General features: G+C 33.6%; 1 protein-coding gene across 1 annotated transcript in view; it reads right to left on the bottom strand.

The window, feature by feature from the left end:
• The window catches only part of LOC140452488 (UDP-glycosyltransferase UGT5-like), a 38,162-nt gene extending 16,166 nt beyond the window's left edge, over window positions 1-21,996 (bottom strand). Inside the window, exons 1-3 of the mRNA XM_072546784.1 lie at window positions 21,732-21,996; window positions 10,005-10,436; window positions 702-874 (exon numbers count right to left, since the gene is read on the bottom strand). Coding sequence (XP_072402885.1) covers window positions 702-874; window positions 10,005-10,436; window positions 21,732-21,951 — 825 coding nt within the window. The 5' untranslated portion in view covers window positions 21,952-21,996. The remainder of the gene's footprint in view (window positions 1-701; window positions 875-10,004; window positions 10,437-21,731) is intronic.

Raw genomic sequence — 21,996 nt, 5'->3', positions numbered from 1 at the left:
ATTTTAAACATCTACTTCATTAACATTCATAGTTCTTTTTCGTATTCTACATTTTATTACGTTTTGCATTACATTTTAGTTTTTGATTGTATTGTAGCGAATTTCGGTAACCACATGATTTTAATTTATTTTATCTTAATTAATCTTAATAAACTTGAAAGCGACAACATTTTTGAATGGAGAATGAAAAGACTTTTCAAACGATAGATCACAAGCCTATACTTCCTATTTTAAAAATTGGGTATTGTACCTGTCATTCTAAGGGGGTTGAAGGTAGGGGTTGCATTTTCACGTTAAAGAATGTCAAGTTATAATTTAAATTTGACGTGTTTCGGGATTTTTTATAAATATGTACAGTAACCTAAATAATGAATTTATTCCATTTGGCTTTTAAACACTATATATATATATATATATATATATATATATATATATATATATATATATATATATATATATATATATATATATATATATATTATATATATATATATATATATATATATATATATATATATATATATATATATATATATGCATAGAAACGAAGGAAATGATAAGCTGTAGCTCAATCGATAAGTTAGTTGGACGTGCTGATTTCTACATTTCATTGATGCATGAGAATGATAGATAAATAACCGCTTATTTGTTAAATTGTTGTTGTTTTTACACTCTAAAATTTAAAAGATATTGTGTCTCACTTCAGGTAATTCTTTGCCCGCAGTAATATGTAATCCCCCTACAGGTATGATATTTGGAGCCAAAGGTTGCGCATGATGAAATCCTGGTATGGTGTTACATAAAACCAGAGATACATGATTAATTAAGGAATCAAGTGGTGCTAGGTCTTTCCCGAATCCTTTAGTTGCATATTCTGCAAAAATGAATAATAAAAATTAGTTATAATTTACATAAAAAATCCTGAAAACCGTAAATTTTTTATGTACAATAAATTTTATCTTATTTTTTTTTTGTTACATCGTATGATGACGATTTTTTACTGCTTTAACTGATGGTTCGTTTATCATAAACAAAGTTGGATAAAATCTTAATCAAATAGACATTTAAATTTTCATCAAGAATTTATGACTGCTACATAGGATAGTAGTTAATGAATATTTTAAAAACAATCTTGAATATCCAAAAAATCAGTCAAAATATGATGTAATCTAGACAAAAAAACCTAAATAAGGATAGCGTATTTTTTTTTACATCATCATTTACATCATGGTAGGAACGATTGTACCGAAATAACGCCATGTTTGTGTAATTTTTTAACCAGTATATAGTATACTGTGACGAAAAATAATATAAAGCACATACGATTATTTTCTAACAGCTGTTATTCTCAAAATAAGAACTTTTCAGTGCTACTCAAGTTACTAATTGAGTTGGCAAGTAAACACCTGCTTAAAATCGAGTGATTTTTTTCAGTGTGTGGAACTTTGTTCATGCTGCGGATCGTTCATTTGGTATAATAGAAAAAAATTACGTGAAAATAAAAGTAATCTTTTTCCTGAAGTATACGAGGATATTGTTCGAACATTTAGGAGTTTCCATGTCATACGTCACGACTATAAATGGATGTCAAGGCAAAAAGTCTCAAAAACTGTAATTAAAACTAACAAGCAGTTAAAAATCACTGAGGCAAACCGTTTAGTTCTAAACAAAAGCGGAAAAATTGACCAGGGATCCCTTGCCCCCTGTGTAGACAATCCGCTAATAATAGAGAGGTGCAAATTAAACATTTTGAACTTCATATGATAAAAGTCCCACCTGAAAATCATATTAAAGATGACAAGAAATGTGATGTCCATTATTTGCTCAATGCATGGAATATGACCCCGAACATGTTATATACTATACTATCGAGAGGCTTCGGAGGACATTAACAAAGATATTGCTTCGGATGGTGATTAGGATATATTAATTATTATTATTATTATCCAGATTTAGCCATACGGCTCACACTCCCTCTAAGGGGAAAATTCACTCATCCCAGATACCTACGGTATCAAAAATTTTCGTACGCATCTGGACGTCGAAAGTAACACAGCTTTTTGCATAATCTTATATAGATGTTCATTTAGACCCAGCTTTTTTATGTTTTCTAGGAGGCTTTTCGGGATGACTCCAGTGGTAGAAAGAATAATAGGTATCGTCTGGGTACTTTCCATTCTCCATTGTCTCCTGATTTGTATTTCTAGATCTCTGTACTTGGCGATCTTTTCGTTGTATTTAACACGTAAATTATTGGTGTTGGGTATCGCCACATCAATAAGTGTTGTTTGCCTAGTAATTTTATTAGCTAGTATGAGATCGGGTCTATTATGGGCCACTGGTTGGTTTGTAAGCACAGTGCGGTCCCAGTATAGCTTGTAGTTGTCATTTTCAAGCATTCTATCAGGGACGTATTGATAATAAGGAAGATGGTCAGTTTGGAGAAGTCCCAGTTTGTCAGCTAGTTCTTGGTGGATAATCTTTCCTACTGAGTTATGACGTTCTTTATAATCAGTACCGACAAATGCCTGGCAGCCACCGGTAAGATGTTGGATGGTTTCTTGGGCTTGGCATCCATATCGGCATTTGTCATTTTGGACTTGAGAATCTTTAACAATATATTTCAGGTAATTTTTAGTTGGAATAACCTGATCCTGAATGGCAAGTAGAAAACCCTCAGTCTCGGGAAACATCTTTCCTGATGTCAACCAATAGTTCGACGCTGTATTGTCGACATATTCTTGGCTGATCTCATTAAGATGTCGCCCATGCAGAGGTTTACTCATCCAGGCGCGCATTTTGTCTTGCTTAGTCAGGTGGTTTATGCGCATTTCTTGTTCCCTCAGTTTAAGCGGCGTCGTATCATCTACTGCGCAAATTGCTCGATGTAAAGTAGATGTTACAGCCTGTACCTGAAAATAAGTTCTTAAATTAGCAATTTGTTTATCCAATTGCTCACCTATATCCATAAGTCCTCTTCCCCCTTGATACCGTGATAATGTTGTTCTCTCTACTGCACTACGTGGATGATGTTTTTGCGCCTTTGTGAGAAGTGTTCTTACTTTCCGCTGAAGACCCTTATCATTATTATTATTATTATCCAGATTTAGCCATACGGCTCAGACTCCCTCTAAGGGGAAAATTCACTCATCCCAGATACCTACGGTATCAAAAGGATTGAGCTCTGGTGGGACTCTTTCCATGTTATCGAGTCCTAGGTGACTTGGTATGTCGGTGTATCTCCCAAAAATTTTCGTACGCATCTGGACGTCGAAAGTAACACAGCTTTCTGCATAATCTTATATAGATGTTCATTTAGACCCAGCTTTTTTAATGTTTTCTAGGAGGCTCTTCGGGATGACTCCAGTGGTAGAAAAAATAATAGGTATCGTCTGGGTACTTTCCATTCTCCATTGTCTCCTGATTTGTATTTCTAGATCTCTGTACTTGGCGATCTTTTCGTTGTATTTAACACGTAAATTATTGGTGTTGGGTATCGCCACATCAATAAGTGTTGTTTGCTTAGTAATTTTATTAACTAGTATGAGATCGGGTCTATTATGGGCCACTGGTTGGTCTGTAAGCACAGTGCGGTCCCAGTATAGCTTGTAGTTGTCATTTTCAAGCATTCTATCAGGGACGTATTGATAATAAGGAAGATGGTCGGTTTGGAGAAGCCCCAGTTTGTCAGCTAGTTCTTGGTGGATAATCTTTCCTACTGAGTCACGACGGTCTTTATAATCAGTACCGACAAATGCCTGGCAGCCACCGGTAAGATGTTGGATAATTTCTTGGGCTTGGCATCCATATCGGCATTTGTCATTTTGGACTTGAGGATCTTTAACAATATATTTCAGGTAATTTTTAGTTGGAATAACCTGATCCTGAATGGCAAGTAGGAAACCCTCAGTCTCGGGAAACATCTTTCCTGATGTCAACCAATAGTTCGACGCTGTATTGTCGACATATTCTTGGCTGATCTCATTAAGATGTCGCCCATGCAGAGGTTTACTCATCCAGGCGCGCATTTTGTCTTGCTTAGTCAGGTGGTTTATGCGCATTTCTTGTTCCCTCAGTTTAAGCGGCGTCGTATCATCTACTGCGCAAATTGCTCGATGTAAAGTAGATGTCTCAGCCTGTATCTGAAAATAAGTTCTTAAATTAGCAATTTGTTTATCCAATTGCTCACCTATATCCATAAGTCCTCTTCCCCCTTGATACCGCGGTAATGTTGTTCTCTCTACTGCACTACGTGGATGATGTTTTTGCGCCTTTGTGAGAAGTGTTCTTACTTTCCGCTGAAGACCCTCTATATCCGTTTTTGACCACTTTATAATACCAAATGAGTAGCTCAGCGCGGAACAGGCGTACGTATTTAATGCCTTAAACAAATTTTTACTGTTAAGATATGACCGATTTAGTTGTCTTACTCTTCGCACGAACTCCGAAGTTAGTTCGGTTTTCATTTGTTTATGGTTATTATTATTATTATCCAGATTTAGCCATACGGCTCACACTCCCTCTAAGGGGAAAATTCACTCATCCCAGATACCTACGGTATCAAAAGAATTGAGCTCTGGTGGGACTCTTTCCATGTTATCGAGTCCTAGGTGACTTGGTATGTCGGTGTATCTCCCAAAAATTTTCGTACGCATCTGGACGTCGAAAGTAACACAGCTTTCTGCATAATCTTATATAGATGTTCGTTTAGACCCAGCTTTTTTATGTTTTCTAGGAGGCTCTTCGGGATGACTCCAGTGGTAGAAAGAATAATGGGTATCGTCTGGGTACTTTCCATTCTCCATTGTCTCCTGATTTGTATTTCTAGATCTCTGTACTTGGCGATCTTTTCGTTGTATTTAACACGTAAATTATTGGTGTTGGGTATCGTCACATCAATAAGTGTTGTTTGCCTAGTAATTTTATTAACTAGTATGAGATCGGGTCTATTATGGGCCACTGGTTGGCCTGTAAGCACAGTGCGGTCCCAGTATAGCTTGTAGTTGGCATTTTCAAGCATTCTATCAGGGACGTATTGATAATAAGGAAGATGGTCGGTTTGGAGAAGTCCCAGTTTGTCAGCTAGTTCTTGGTGGATAATCTTTCCTACTGAGTCATGGCGTTCTTTATAATCAGTACCGACAAATGCCTGGCAGCCACCGGTAAGATGTTGGATGGTTTCTTGGGCTTGGCATCCATATCGGCATTTGTCATTTTGGACTTGGGGATCTTTAACAATATATTTCAGGTAATTTTTAGTTGGAATAACCTGATCCTGAATGGCAAGTAGGAAACCCTCAGTCTCGGGAAACATCTTTCCTGATGTCAACCAATAGTTCGACGCTGTATTGTCGACATATTCTTGGCTGATCTCATTGAGATGTCGCCCATGCAGAGGTTTACTCATCCAGGTGCGCATTTTGTCTTGTTTAGTCAGGTGGTTTATGCGCATTTCTTGTTCCCTCAGTTTAAGCGGCGTCGTGTCATCTACTGCGCAAATTGCTCGATGTAAAGTAGATGTCTCAGCCTGTACCTGAAAATAAGTTCTTAAATTAGCAATTTGTTTATTCAATTGCTCACCTATATCCATAAGTCCTCTTCCCCCTTGATACCGCGGTAATGTTGTTCTCTCTACTGCACTGCGTGGGTGATGTTTTTGCGCCTTTGTGAGAAGTGTTCTTACTTTCCGCTGAAGATCCTCTATATCTGTTTTTGACCACTTTATAATACCAAATGAGTAGCTCAGCGCGGAACAGGCGTACGTATTTAATGCCTTAAACAAATTTTTACTATTAAGATATGACCGATTTAGTTGTCTTACTCTTCGTACGAACTCCGAAGTTAGTTCAGTTTTCATTTGTTTATGGTCAATTTTCCGCGCTTGTTTTACTCCGAGATATTTGTACATATCATTTTCACCCATTGCCTCGATGTTTTGGCCATCTTGCATATCGAAACCTCCGGGCTGAATCTTTCCTCTGACTATATTTAGTATACAGCACTTGTCTAGTCCAAAATTCATACTGATATCATTTGAGAAATTTTCTACAGTTTTTAGCATCTCATCTAGGTGGTTTCGAGTGGAAGCCATTAATTTTAAATCATCCATATACAACAGATGATTAAGCTTCGCTACAACAGTGTTGTTATTTTTGATGCTAAAACCTGAGTCAGTAGAGTTCAGCAGCTGAGATAGTGGGTTCATTGCTAGGCAGAACCAAAGTGGACTCAACGAGTCCCCCTGGAAAAGCCCCCGGTTAATAGGGATATTTTCAGTTTCGATATTAATTTCACCCGGTATTTGAAGGTGAATTTTAGTCTTCCACTCTGCCATTATATTCTTCAAAAAGGTCACGAGATTATCATCGACTTTATATATTCTTAATATATCTACCAGCCATTCATGCGGCACTGAATCAAAAGCCTTCTTGTAGTCAATGAAGGCAGTAAACAGGTTTCTTTTTTTGGTGTATGCCTGGTTAGAAATGACTGAGTCGATAATAAGTTGTTCTTTGCAGCCCATGGAGCCCTTAGCGCATCCTTTCTGTTGAGGCTCTATGATATTGTTCAGAGCACAATGTTGGTAGATACGCCGGGCCACACAGGATGTGACCAATTTGTACAAAGTTGGAAGACAAGTAATTGGGCGGTACTTTGCTGGATCTTGGGTATTACTTTGATCCTTCGGTATTAGATAAGTGGTTCCCTGAGTAAGAAATGATGGTATTTCCTGTGAATTAGAAATAATATTATTAATAAATACTGTTAAAAGCTCATGAACACTCCAAAACTTCTTTAGCCAGAAGTTTTGAACTCCGTCTGGTCCAGGAGATTTCCAGTTATGAAGCTCTTTGATAATGTTCGAGACTTCTTCAGTGGTGAAAGGTTCATAAGGAATATTACTGTAGTGTTGACAGTTGTTCGTCGTTTGTTCAATCCATCCAGCATTGTTATTATGAGTAGCTGGCGTCGAAAGTTGGTTTCCCCAAAACTCATGAATTTCTTCTTGGCTTGGGTAGGATTTATTATTTGCATTTTCTACAGTGGAATTAAGTTTCCTATAGAAAGCCTTCTCTGCTTGCTCAAAAAGTATGTTGTCGCATTTCCGGTGGTTACTAACCTTGTACCTCCTCAGGCGGCCTGAGTAAACAGATAGTTTTTGTTTTAATGTGTCCAGGCATTGTTGAGGTGTGTTGTTTTCTGGATCATGTCGTGAGTGTCTTAGAGTGTTAAACAATATTTCTTCAGCTCTTTTGATGATTTTTCTACTTCTTACTCCTCTTATGTATTCTGTTATTTGTCCAATGTCCCTACGCAGTAATTAAATCTTCCCCAGCAGTCGTTTTTCCCAGGGTGCTATTCTGTTACCAGTCCTTCCGATGTTGGTACCCCGTCGTGTTCTGATCTTAATGCCCATAACATTAGCAATTGCTGTTGCTGCACAGTAAATCAGCATATGCAAATATTCTAATGTGTGGGCCTCTGTGATATAATTGGGTAGGACTTCAGTATTATTTAGTTATTATTTATTCAGTTATTATTATTATTATTATTCACATTTAGCTATACAGCTCTGACTCCTTCGAAGACGAAAACTCAGTCATCCCAGATACCTACGGCATCAAAAGAATTGAGCTCTGGTGGGACTCTTTCCGTGCTATTGAGCTTTAGGTGACTTGTTTAACCTAGGATTATCTCCTAAAAATTATCGAACGCATCTGGACGTCATGAGTAGCACACCTTTCTGTATGGTCTTGTAGAGATGTTCATCTAGACCCAGCTTTTTCATGTTTTCTAGGAGGTTCTTCGGAATGGCTCCAATATTAGAAAGAATAAAAGGTATCGTTTCTAGATCTCTTTACTTGGCGATCGTTTCGTTGTATATAACACGCAGATTATTGTTGTTAGGTATCGCCACATCAATTAGTGTTGTTTGTCTCGTTAGTTTATTAACTAGTACGAGGTCTGGTCGATTATGTGCTACTGTTTGGTCTGTGACTACAGTGTAATACCAGTATAGCTTACAGTTGTCACTCTCAAGCATACCCTCAGGAAGGTATTGATAATAGGGGAGATGGTTTGTTTGAATAAGTCCCAGTTTAAAAGCTATCTCTTGATGAAGGATCTTCCTTACTGATTCATGCCGTTCCTTATATTCAGTTGCAGCAAATGCTTGGCAGGCTCCGGTAAGATGTTGGATGGTTTCTTGGGTTTGACATCTATATCGGCATTTGTCGTTTTGGACTTGAGGGTCTTTTACGATATATTTCAGCTAATTTTTTGTTGGTATAACCTGATCCTGAATGGCGAGTAATGAACCTTCTGTTTCAGATAACATCTTTCCTGATGTCAGCCAATAGTTCGACGCTATATTGTCGACTTAGTCTTGACTGACTTTATTGGGAGGTCGTCCGTGCAGAGGATTACCTATCCAGGTTCGCATTTTTTCGTCTCTACAAAGGTGATTTATTGGCATTTCTGGTTCACTAAGTTTAAGCGGTGTTGTGTTATCTACTGTATAAATTGCGCGATGTAAAGTATATAGCCTAATTCCAAAAATAGATTTTTGAATTAACATTCTATTGTTCAATTTGCTCATTTATAGCCATACGTTTTTTACCTCGTAAATAGCACGGTAATGTCGTTCTTTTCAATGCACTACGAGCATCGTGTTTCTGTGCCTTTGTGACGTGTTTTTTTGTACTTTTTGTTAAAGATTTTCTATATCCGTTTTAGTCCACTTAACCATACTAAATAAATGGTTAAGCGCGGAATATAAGTAGGTGCGTTAACGAAATTTTTTTTCTTAAAATGTGAGCAAAACAGCTGCTTTACCCTTGTTTTACTCCAGATATTTGTACATGTCCTTTTCACCTAAAGCCTCTATATTTTGGCCATTCTGATTATTAAATCCTCCAGGCTGAACCTTTCCTCTGACTATATTCAAAATACGGTACTTGTATAAACTGAAGTGCATACTTAAGAGATAGTTTCTACAGTATTTAGCGAGTAATCTAGGTGATTTCGAGTGGAGGTCATTCATTTTAAATCATCCATATACAACAGATGATTAAGCCTCGCCACTACGATATTGTTTTTTTAATGCTAAAACTTGCATTAGCGAGCTGCGGTTGATTGCGATATTTTCCGTTTCGATATTCTTTTCACCAGGTATTTGGAGGTATATTTTAGTCTTCCAATCTGTCATTAGATGCCTTAAAAAGGTCACGGTTATATATTCTTAATATATCTATAAGTCATTCATGCGACACGGAGTCAAAATATTTCATGTCGTAAATAGAGATAGTAAAGTGGTTCTTTTTTTGGTGTATGCCTGGTTAGAAATGACAGTCCATGATAAGTTGGTCTGTGTCGTTTTAACTGACAAGTACCACGCGTTTAAAATCGAGCAGGGAGACATGTAGTCCCTAAAGTAATTTAAAAGTTTATCCATTGTCATCGACCTAAAGTCACAACATAAACAAATTGTAACATTCGGAATGATGTAAACCCATATAGGAGGTCACACATTTAACTTTATTGTTAGCTACAATTACACAAGGTACTGAGGATGATCTGTTCAGATCGAAAACATTATGCCAGTATTTAAATTTTGACGACACGTTTTATAAAGTTTTAACTATATGTTTTTATACCACAATACAAGTGTGAAGTGTTTTAACTTCTGTGTTTTTTTAAACGATGGTATACAGCCAACTACGGGGTTTTTCACATTAATTTTACTACTTTTTAGATTGAAACAAAAAAAATGGCGTATGTTTACCAAAAACAAAATATTCATTTATCTTGTTATGTTATTTCGAGGATTCGGTATGTATTGAAAAAAATTTTTTTATATATCAAGGTAATGGATGAGAGTTAAGAATAAGAAGACCACGGTTTTAAGAATTGCAATGTCATAAACATTTTAACAATATACAAATAAACTTATAAAACATATCTTATTATAAATAAAATTATACATTAGAACTTGGAACACAAACCTTTTATTTTTTCATTCACATAGACGTGTCGCAATAGAGTGTCCATCTTTAACAGTAGAAAATTTCGTAATCGGTCGAAAAATGTAAATTTTCCATCGTAATTTAATATATAACTAGCTATATAAGCAGGCTGAACATCACTTCCAAATGTTTCAGATAAAAATGTTGGCAAGAGAAATGGTGTTACTACTACAGTCGGTGGATAATTAAAAGCTTGTATCAAATAAAGTAAACAAGGACTAAGAGTGTACTCAACTAAGATTAAATCAAAAGAATCTCTCGGATATGACAATAGTTTTGAAAACCCTTTGGTTTGTAGTGTATATTCGCATGAGAAAGTTCCCCAATGGTAATATAATAACAGATTTTCAAACTCGTTGTTTTCGACGACCTCATTTAAATCAAAATTTTTCTGAATTCCATCCAATAGACCTAAAATAAAAAATATTTTTTAAATATATGCAACAGTAAACATATAAATAAGCCGTAAATATTACTAACCTACTGACAAAAATAAAATGTAACTAAAGCAATTTAGTTGTTTAGGTACCGTGAGTGCAAAATCTTGATTCGATATCTCTTCAGATTATTCTCCGACACTGCTGACATTTAGTTCGATTACTGGGACAAATTAGACCGCATATCTAAAGTAGTAAATTATCTAACTAGTATAAAGTAATTAGCGAGAGCTTATTAACTGCAAGGTCAACTTAGGCGTATCTCATCTGAATAAAATGTAGATAAAACAGTACAAAACGTAACACAAATAATAAAAAAAATGCATGGTAAGCTACACCTAATTTTGAAAAACAAAAAAAGATTGAAAGAAGTATCAAACATTATCAGAGAAAAACTAGTTATCAAAATAAACTAAGAAAATGCTGACAATTATTCAGAACCTCAGAATACAGAAATAATAAGGCTATAAAAGAGCTGAAAAACCAAAATAAAAATATTGAAATTCGAAATTAGCTAGAAAATCAACCAATCAATCAATTAACGGAAACAACCGAATACAGGGAAAGAGCCAAACACCTTTAACCAATCTCAAGAATTTAATTCATTTCTTCGGAAAGAAGGATTACGTCCTATCAACTTAAATCTCATCTTCCAAAAGGTTTTAACTAAACCCCCTTTCTTGTCGTTTTCCTATTATTGAGGATCGTGATTTTCTCCTATACTCTCCATTGGTCTTTATCTTTAGCTGACAAGGCTTTCGCAGAATGAGTGATCCGCTGAATTCTGAATTTGGTCGGTTCATCTGGTTAGTGATCGTCCTCTTGGTTTTCATCCCGGAAAGTTTTCAGAAACAATTAATCTCTAAATTATCATTAGCTCTGCGAATGACGTGACCAAAGAACTATATAATTCGCTTCACAACATCTCAAAGGCAACAATTTTTGGCGTTCTTGTGCACGAGGAGTCCAGGTTTCCGCCCCGTGTAGAAATATTGAGAATAAAAGTGAATTTACAAATATCATCTGTATTTTTGAGAGATAGATCTGTCTTTCCAAACTTTAGTTAGGCGGCTTATCGCATTTTTTGCCATACTAAAAAGTATTCGAACTTCTGCTACGCAGTTGCCATAGTTAGTTATTCTAGATCCTAGACAGTTGAAGCTGTCTACTATCTGGTATTCCTGGAAGTGGTTACTTAGCGGAATAGTGTTGAATCTGTCTATATCCATTATTTTCGTATTATCTTTATTATTTTAAGACCAACTTTAATGCTTTTCAACTCAACTCTTCGCAGAAGCTCTAGCATTTCTTGTTCATGCTGCTACTAGCCACTTTTGGTTACTACCAACCACCGTTACTCCACCTACCCATCCTTTTAAAGCCATCTTTATGACATATACACCATAAATATTAAATAAGTTAGGTGATAAAAGATAAACGCATCTTTGTCTAACCGCCCTCTTTGCTCTAAATTGTCTTGAGAACCGCTGATCTAGGTTATACACTAGAATGCCTTCAGATTGTCAACAAATCATATTATCATAGATACTTGGAATTTTCTCAACTTTTCAATGAGTTGTCTCAGGTTCAGTATTTGCTTAAGTGTACCTTTTTTGAATAGGAAAAGGTACAAGATGATAATAGGTGCGAACAACCTCCGTCCTACATATGTAATGACCATCTACCAATGACATCAGAGGATGTGGAAAAAGCAATACTACAACTAAAAGATGGTAAAGCTCCTGGACCTGTCAATGAATATGCTGAACTCATAAATATATTTAACACCGACGGTACTCAACGACTAACAAAAATATTCAATGACATAATATATTTAAACGGAGTAATACCAAGATCATGCTTAAAGTCAACGTTTATTGCTATACCAACGAAAACAAAATCCGTATCCTGTAATAATTTCCGGACCACCCGCCCAATGAACCACATTTTAAAGTTATTTATAACAATCATACCATCAAAGGATATATAGATTATGTGAAGAAAAATCAGCTGTACACAGTTTGGTTTTCGGAACGCAGTGGGTAGGAGAGAGGCTCTTTTTAACATACAAGTGCTATTTCAACGATGTAGAGACGTGGATTGCGATATTTATGCATGCTTCATTGATTACCATAAAACGTTCGATACAGTAAAGCACAAGCTGATTGAGATATTAAGAAATATTTAAATAAACACCTGTTATCTAAGAATTATTAGCAATCTTTACTGAACTCAAATATAATAGATATATAAATAAATACAAAAATAGAAGCTAAACAGTAAACTGTAAAGCTAAACAGAACATCGACCAACGTATTCCAGAGGAAACACAAAAGTAAATAATGGTACAACATTTATAGTTAACAATAAAATCAAGAATAAAGTAATATAATTTAAAGAAATAAAGGAATATCCTTGAATATAATGAATAATAATCATATCACTAAGGTGATAAGATTATCAGATAATAAGATCATTTTGGATTGGTATCAGAAACCAAATGACTCTGAAAGGCTCATAAGTTATTTCTCTCAGCACTCAAAAAGCCAAAAACATAAACTGTTGTTGCGATGAAGAACAGTATTTTGCACATTAGCAATATATGTTTTTACAAAAGAATTTACAAACATTATACAAAATATTTTTGAATAACGGCTATCCCAGCAAAATTCTCGAGCAAATTATCTACAACTCAGGCTTATATGACGGGCAATGTGATAACAGACCAACAAATCCCGTTATTTACAAAAAATTACATAATGTAAACGGCGTAGCTAACAATATAATCAAGCTGCTGAGTGAAATTCCCAAAATAAAAATAGCTAAATGCAACAACAGATACAATTACAGCTTATTACCGAAGCTTATACACCAGACACCGCGGCTAAATCAGAGTCATCTCATTTACCAACTTTTTTATCTTAAATGTGATGGCAGTATATAGGACAAACATCGTAGTGGTTAAAATAAAAAAACAACAGTTACGCCACTGGATTCCACAGAATCTGCACATTGTAGGACAATAGAAACTACGTAATACAATATTATAAATAGAGCGACATTTCAATTAATATAACTTTTGTCTGCTAAACTTTTTTCTGGTAAACTTTTGCTTGGTAACTTTTGTTTGTTAACTCTTGTATTTTCAAAAAGTAAATTAAATAATTTTTAAAAAATCTTTTTCAAAACACAAAGTTATAATTAGCGCAGTCAGTAGGATACGTGCGGATCGGAAAAGAATATTTTACACATCAACTGATAAAACTTTTTCGGTTTTTGGTGTTTCAACATCGTAGTGCGTATTCAAATCGAACCTCTACCCTACAGTGGTATTAACGAGAAGAAGCAGAGTTCCAGAGGAAAAGTTTGGAGGAGAGAAGCAGGTGCTCCAGATAACTGTAAGTGCCTCCTTTTCGCCTTTCCTTTCATTCATTTGCGAGGATAGATAGATTAATTTTTTAATTTTTTGAATAAGAATACTGATACTTTTTTATCCATTTTAATACATATTTATGTTATAAAAATGTTTATTTTTATTGAATAATTTTTTGAAATCTTTGAAAAATATTTATATTGCGTATATATGTTTTTATAAAACATAATTCTATACAATTTTGTGAGAGATTTTGACAAATAATTTTATCTGAAAATATGGCTACTGCAACGCAAACTCAAACTCCCCTTAACTGGGATTTTCTCAAATCAAAATTAAAAAATATTAAACCCTACGACGGAGATTCCAATACTCTTAACAAATTTATCTTAAGATGCAACGAACTAATACAAACATATTCTGCATATAACGATCCAGATTTAAATAAACACATTTTGGAGTGCATACAAGATAAACTAGTTGGAAAAGCAGAAGCACTAGTATAAAATCGTATGGAACTAACGACATGTAATAGTATAAAGAGAGCATTAGAACAATGCTTCGCAGATAGACGTGATTTAGACTGCTTAATGCAAGAACTAACACGAACTAAACCATTGAAAATTGAAACACTCCATAATTTTAGAACAAGAATCCAACTATTAAAAAGCAATGTAGCCCAAAGAATAAGTAACGATACTAACGTATGGTCCTAAAGTTTTGGGAAAAATTTCACCTGGTCTGATTGAGAAGCAAAATGCATTTAACAAAGAAGGCCATGGAATTGAAATGTCATCAGTTATTGACATTTAATAAACAAAGCAGAATATTTTGGTTTGTGCTCTGCAAAATGTCTTATAAAATTGATATTCGTCGAGGTGTTTATAATATGATTGGGCGAATGTCGAAACGAGATATTGTCTCACAGCGAAAACTGGCCAGAAGATTTCATGTTGGAAATACTACAGTATACAGGACCCTATCGAGTAACAATATTATCTATCGGGAAAGAAGGAAAGCTCCAAAATACACAGAGGATCAATTAGAGAGAATCCCGAGATGTTGCCGCGCGTTAAGGCGAGTGCATTTCGTCAACAAGTTGATCGTGATGGACGATGAAAAATATTTTACTTTGTCCAACTCTGAGATGAAGGGTAACGATGGGTTTTACACGAACGATTACGAAAATGTACCTGATGAAATAAAATTCAAAAGTAAGAAAAAATTTGAGGACAAAATTTTGGTATGATGTGCAATTTCTGAGGCTGGCTTTATCTCACAGCCCTACATTGGTGTTGTTCGAGGCGAAGCCTTAAATGTAAATATTTATATTCAAATATGTCTCTCTAAATTGCTTCAGTTTGTGAACACACATCATGCAAATGATCAAATAGTCTTTTGGCCAGATCTTGCTTCATGTCATTACGCGAGGATCACAAGGGACTGGTACGAAACTAACAAGATTACCTTTGTACCGAAAGCAGACAATCCCCCCAACCTACCTCAGGCTCGTCCAATTGAAGAGTTCTGGGCAATATTAAGTCGGAAAGTCTATAATAACGGATGGGAAGCACAAAATCAGGAACAGTTAAGACGCCGCATATATACAAAAATTAGAGAAATTAACGCCGAGGTCGTCCAAAGGATGATGCAACGTGTCAGGGGAATTATTAGGCAAATCGAAAATAATGGTCCCTTGTCTGTCATTTGAATTTTGATTTATAATAAGGATAGTTAAGTTAAATTGTTGAATAATTTAATAAAAATATAAGATTATTGTGGTCAGAATTATATGCTTTTGAAATTTTTCCCAAAACTTTAGGACCATACGTTAGTATAAAGCATGCAGATAAATTATGTCAAATTAACCATTGTGATCAAATCGCACTGAACACTTTTATTGCAGGATGTACAGGTGTTCTTAAAAATAATATGCACCTTAAGAAACCCAGTTCTCTTGAAGATGCCATTGCATATGTCGACGAGTTTCATAATTTTGAAAATTTATATGGACATTCTAGTAATAATTTCCCAACAAACAATCATAATTTTAAGTCACACAATTCCTTTAATCCATCTAACAGGCCAAATCAGCCTAGCAACCATTGTCGTCCCCAAAATTCTAACCCACACATCAATATCAAACAAATCCCAATTTTACATATCAAAATCAAAACCCTTTCAATTCTTACTTTTTATATCAAAATCAAGGTTATCAAAACCAAAATTCTTTAGCACTAATGATCGGTTACCTAGGCCACAACCTATGTCAATAGCATCCAGAAATACATTAAATTCAAACGCTAGATGAAATTCTAATAAATACAATAATTATCGGAGAAACGATTTCCCTAGACGAATTCCTGATACTATAGCTGAGGAGCTATACACAAATAATTATCAAAACAAAAATAATAATCCAAGAGAACCACAACATCAACGAGTAAATAGCTATTTTAGAAATTCTGAGTATGATTTACCACAAAACGGTCAAGGTGACCAAAATTTTCAGATATATGCCTCGGAAAGGAAACAGTCAATATAGAAATAAATTCGAATAATCCCCTACCATATATTGAAGTAGGAAATTCAAAAATAAAATTGCTGATTGATACCGGTAGTGCCAGGTCTTTGCTACGACCAAGTATCGCCGAAAAATATTTTCCTAATTGCATATACCAGTCAAATGTAGATATTATAACTGCTCTTTATACTAAGACTATTAAATATCAAGCCGAAATACCAGCATTTCCAGAATGCAGAAGTGACTTTTATATTCATTATATCTTATATGATTTTCACGAATATTTTGATGGAATCTTAGGATTAGAAGATATGATGAGAATTAACTTAGTTATAGATTTTACTAATAAAAAACTGTATAATAACAATGTAACGATACCGATTAAATTTAGAGGACCAAACATATTTAGAAGAAGTTTATATACCTGAAACATTAACATTAGCAAAAAATTACTATGCTATAATGGAAATAATAAACACGACAGACAAACCTCTGAAGATAACTTTACTAAGACCAATAGACGTATACCCCTTTGAAAACGCAAATTATAAATTATACAACTTCAATTGTTTTAACAAAAAACCTAATGAAAAATATAATAAGAGAAACAAAATAGACACCGATAATTAAATAAATGTACTAGAATCTGAGTCTTTGTGTGTAAATCTTGATGACATAAATGATGTAATAGAAAAAGAAATAGAAAACTTATTAGTTCCAAATCACGAAATTACAGATCAATTGTTTGATCCAAATGACTTTTATCTTCCTGAGTTAAGCAATGAAGAAATTTCTGAAACATTAGATGACAAGAATGAACAAGAAAAAAGAATAAACATAATATCAGATATACAAATTAGGCCCCCAAATGTTAATCCAAGTGGAAATGAAGATACTGATGGAAACACAGTACATACTTCAGCTGAAAATCCAATTCTTAGTATACCAATCACAGCCCGAGCCTTGAATTTATACAAAAATCAAATATTATTAACTTATGGAGGAATCAATGAAATAAAAACTAAAACACAAAAGATATTTAAGAACACAAGACTATTTGTTATCTTACCTCAAAGAGATCAGCAAAAAGGAATCATAAATTTTTGTTAAAGATTATATAGACCCAAGAAAATTATATGCCTTGTATTTTAGACCACCACTATCACCTGAAACATTTGTAGTTGCATTGCAAAATTACTTCAAAAATTCTGCATTTAAATTTGTGCACTGTACAAAAATATTAGATGATATTGAGACTACCAATGAACAAAAAGAAAAACTTAACTATTATCATGTTTACAAAAAAGGACATCGTGGTATAAATGAGCTAAAAATGTCAATGAGTTCACGATTCTACTGGCCCAATATGTCAGAAGATATAGAACAGTATGTCAACAATTGTCAAGTTTGTTTAAAAAATAAATATAATAGAGACCCACCAGTTATTAAATTTAATCTTACACCAACGGCTTCTAAGCCATTTGATCATATTCATATGGATGTATTTAGAATACCCAATACACCATTTCTTACAATAATTGATGCATTTTCTCGATACGGACAAGAATATCAAATTCTTAGTATTAGTGGAATTTCAATAGTCGATGGTTTGTTTAACTATATAACACATCATGGATTACCCTATAAAATAACAACTGACTCCGGCACTGAATTCAAAAACTATGACCTAGAAGATTTTTGTAAATTACATAAAATAGAATTATATTTTACCACTCCTAAGAACAACAATTCGAATTCTCCGATAGAACGTTTTCATTATTCCTTAATAGAACATTTTAGATGCCTTAGGGAAACAAATAAAGATATGTCAGTAGACCAATTAATGAAACATTGTATATTATCATATAATAATTCAATTCATTCTGTTACTAAATTTACGCCAGTTGAAATTATTAAAGGGCATATAAATAATCCAGACCCATTCGACAATAATGATCATTTAATTTTATCACAATATGTGCAAAATCATGAAAGAAACTTGCAAAATATTATACGGAAAAATACATGAACGAAATGCAAACGTAAAAATAGAAAAACGCAATTTAACGAGATCAGATCCACACGAGTACACAAATGAAAACAAAGCATATATTAAGAGTGGAAATCGCAATAAAGCACTTCCTAAGTTTAAAGAAACAACTATTGTCAACGATCGTGGCTTGTTGTTGGAAACAGATAAGGGATTGTATCATAAAAAGTTCGCAAGCCCAGATCTAATACAAGAAACTTTTGCAGGTTCAACAAAATGAAGACAATAATCATCGTCTTGACCCTGATACAGATGATATACCAGACGTCCAACCAGGTTAGAGTTGACATCGATATTAATATAACACCTCTCGAAAACCTTTTACTCCCAATTAAATTAGGCACATGTAGATTAATTTATAGTAAACATACATTTATCCATTATATAAACTTAAAAGAAATAGTTAGACAAGTAGAATCTCTTAAAGTTAATTTTCAAATAATAAAAACTAATGTAGTGACAGTTAATGCCTCAAATCCTAATTCATATCATGGATTGGCAGTAAACATGTTAGAAAGAACAGAAGTATTAATTAACACATTAGAGAAAAAATTAGAAAACATCTATCCCCATATTCAATCAAAAAGAGGCCTAATTGATGGCCTAGGTAAAGTTAATAAATACTTATTTGGAAATTTAGATTCAGAAGACGGAGATAGATATGATAAAGCAATAGAAGTACTGGAAAATAATCAGAAACAGATTATTCATGAGACGAACTTACAAATATCTTTATATAAAAAACTAATTGATCATTATAACAAATCTCTAGAAATACTTTGGCAAAACCAAGAAAAACTGCAACATAACTTACAGAAGTTTCAATTAGAAATTCAAAGTACTATAAACAGTTTGGGAAATTATATTACTTTTTAAGGTACCATAGGTCAGATAGATTTAGATTGTCAGAATATGATAGATTATATTAAAAATATAGCAAATGGAATTATGTTTTCAAAATTAAACACATTATATAGTTCAATTATTTCGAGTCAGGAAATTCAGGATATGATTAAATATTTGCACAGTATTTACCAATCTTCTCAAATTCCAAAATTTATAAATATTTTAACATATTACATGCTATTAGGGACACAAGTAACTTTTTCAAGTTCAAAATTGATCTTTGCTACTCACATTCCTATCCTAAAACCAACTGTCCTTGATTTTTATCATATTTACCCAATAATTCAAAAGAATAAGATGTTCACTCCCACATACCCTTATTTGACACTAACCTCTGATGAAAAAGAAGAATGTCCCATTTTAGAAGAAACATATCATTGCAAAGAAGATACCATACTACAAGACAATTGCACCTTACGTTTCCTCAATGGTCAAAGTTCGATCCAATGTTTTGCCACAGAAGTCACTCTTCAAGAATCCAATATCGAACAAGTAACTAATAATGAAGTAATGATAATGCCATCGACATCAGAACAAGTCCAATCAAAGTGCAAGAGAGACCAAATTTTCAAAGTGTACAGTCCATCTCTCATCAGTATACCAGAAGATTGTGAAGTGATAATCAACCAACTGAAATTCAATAACAATATCAAAATTCATAGAGAGAAAGCTCCAATTTTACCAAAAATAAAATATTTTTCCACAGAAAATATACAAAAATTCCAGAGCCATAATATTACCAAAATTTACTTTAAAAATCTTTACGCAATTAATAATATGGCCAAAAATTAGTACCAATTAGAGGACCGAATATTCCTTTGCATACGACTCCATTGGTGACCACCTCAGTCATAGCAGTTATTCTAATGTTGATCATTCTGTATATTATTAAACAAAGAAGATCAAAACAACGGAACGAGCATGAAATAGAATTACAAGAAGATTCCGGCATTGAAGAAGATTTAACAAACCAGCATCCCAAAAATAATTCCATTATTTTTCGGACTCAGTGAGGGAGGAGTTACGCCACTGGATTCCACAGAATCTGCACATTGTAGGACAATAGAAACTACGCAATACAATATTATAAATGGAGGGACATTTCAATTAATATAACTTTTGTCTGGTAAACCTATGTCTGGTAAACTTTTGTCTGGTAAACTTATGTCTGGTAAACTTTTGTCTGGTAAACTTTTGCTTGGTAACTTTTGTTTTTTAACTCTTGTATTTTCAAAAAGTAAATAAAATAATTTTTAAAAACTCCTTTTCAAAACACAAAGTTATAATTCAACACAAAAGTGATTACAAAACAGAGAAAACTTTTTGTGCAGTAGCACATCATTTCAATACAATAGAGCATCCTATGACTTCCGGTTATACCGGAAGTTGGCTAAAACTTCGTTGTTTTAAATATAACGCCTTTACTTTATTACAAATTTCGATAAAACAGTTCTTGATAATTCTACCAGTATAAGGTTATACTGCCGTATACCAAGTGTTACGAGATAATATGACCAATTTTATTTTAAAACAGTATCCGATTTGACAATATTATTACCAATAAACAATAAAATTCTAAACATTTTCTTTATAACAAATTGTTTTATTGTTGTGTATTTTAATAAAACTGTATTATTTCGTGGATAGAATAATATTTAATATACAAGGTGATTCAAAACGTAAAAATGTCTCAACTTTCTTAAATTTTCTATATATATTATGACGTCATTAGAAAAAAACTTTAATTGTTCTTTAAGTTTTGTTAACTCTTCCTATACTTAAATCTAGTAGTTATTGAGATATTTACCTTTAAATGTTTAAATTAAATTTCTATAATTAGAAAGTTGCTTTTTGAAAACTGCTTTCTATCTGAAATATTCAGCTGATAACTACTTTTGTTATTCCTAACAAGAAGTAAATGGTTAAGTATGGTATCCACTAACATTTTTGGAACTAAAAATTAGAGACATCAACAGTTTTTAACAGAGGTGTAAAGACAATATCTAAAACTTTAGTAGATCGTGTAATGGTCTTCCAACTGCAAAAATTGAAGTACTTGCTTAATGAAGAAATGAATATGGTTGCTTAATTTTAGAAGTGGTTTGACTACACATTCAATCAATTCTTTAGGACATGAGGAGATAAAATTCAAATTCTGTAGAAATACCTAAATTTGATACAAAATTAAATAAAAAAGTGTAAAATAGATGCTTAATATGAAATGTATTAAACACTGAAAAATATTATATAATAGACATAGGGCTTTCATGCTCAAGAAAATCAGATAAGAAAGATCAAGTAGATGCCCAAGAAAAGAACTATCGAAAACTAATATAAAATTAGGAAAAAAACGCTTGATTATAATCTCCAATAAAGCGTAAAATTGCCAATGTACCTATATAAAGTTTCGACGTACCTTCAATTTGAATTGTATGGTAATTTTTTTGACCTTGTCCTGGTTTGGGAAGAGGACTAAACATCGTTACGTTGTGTCCCCTTGTCACTAGTGCAGCCGCTAGCTCATAATTCCATATTTCATGGCTTGGACTAGCTACATCGTTTGCATACAATATATTTAGAGCCAATGATGTAACATAGTTTAAATGCAGTATTAAAAATGTATGCACGAACTTCATTATTAGGATACGACTGTCTAAGATTCTTTAAAGTATCATTTATTT

Source organism: Diabrotica undecimpunctata, chromosome 1, assembly GCF_040954645.1.
Source record: "Diabrotica undecimpunctata isolate CICGRU chromosome 1, icDiaUnde3, whole genome shotgun sequence".
In the NCBI taxonomy this organism is placed as follows: Eukaryota; Metazoa; Arthropoda; class Insecta; order Coleoptera; family Chrysomelidae; genus Diabrotica; species Diabrotica undecimpunctata.
The sequence above is the reverse complement of the archived record's forward strand: the minus strand, read 5'-3'. Positions and strand labels throughout refer to the sequence as shown.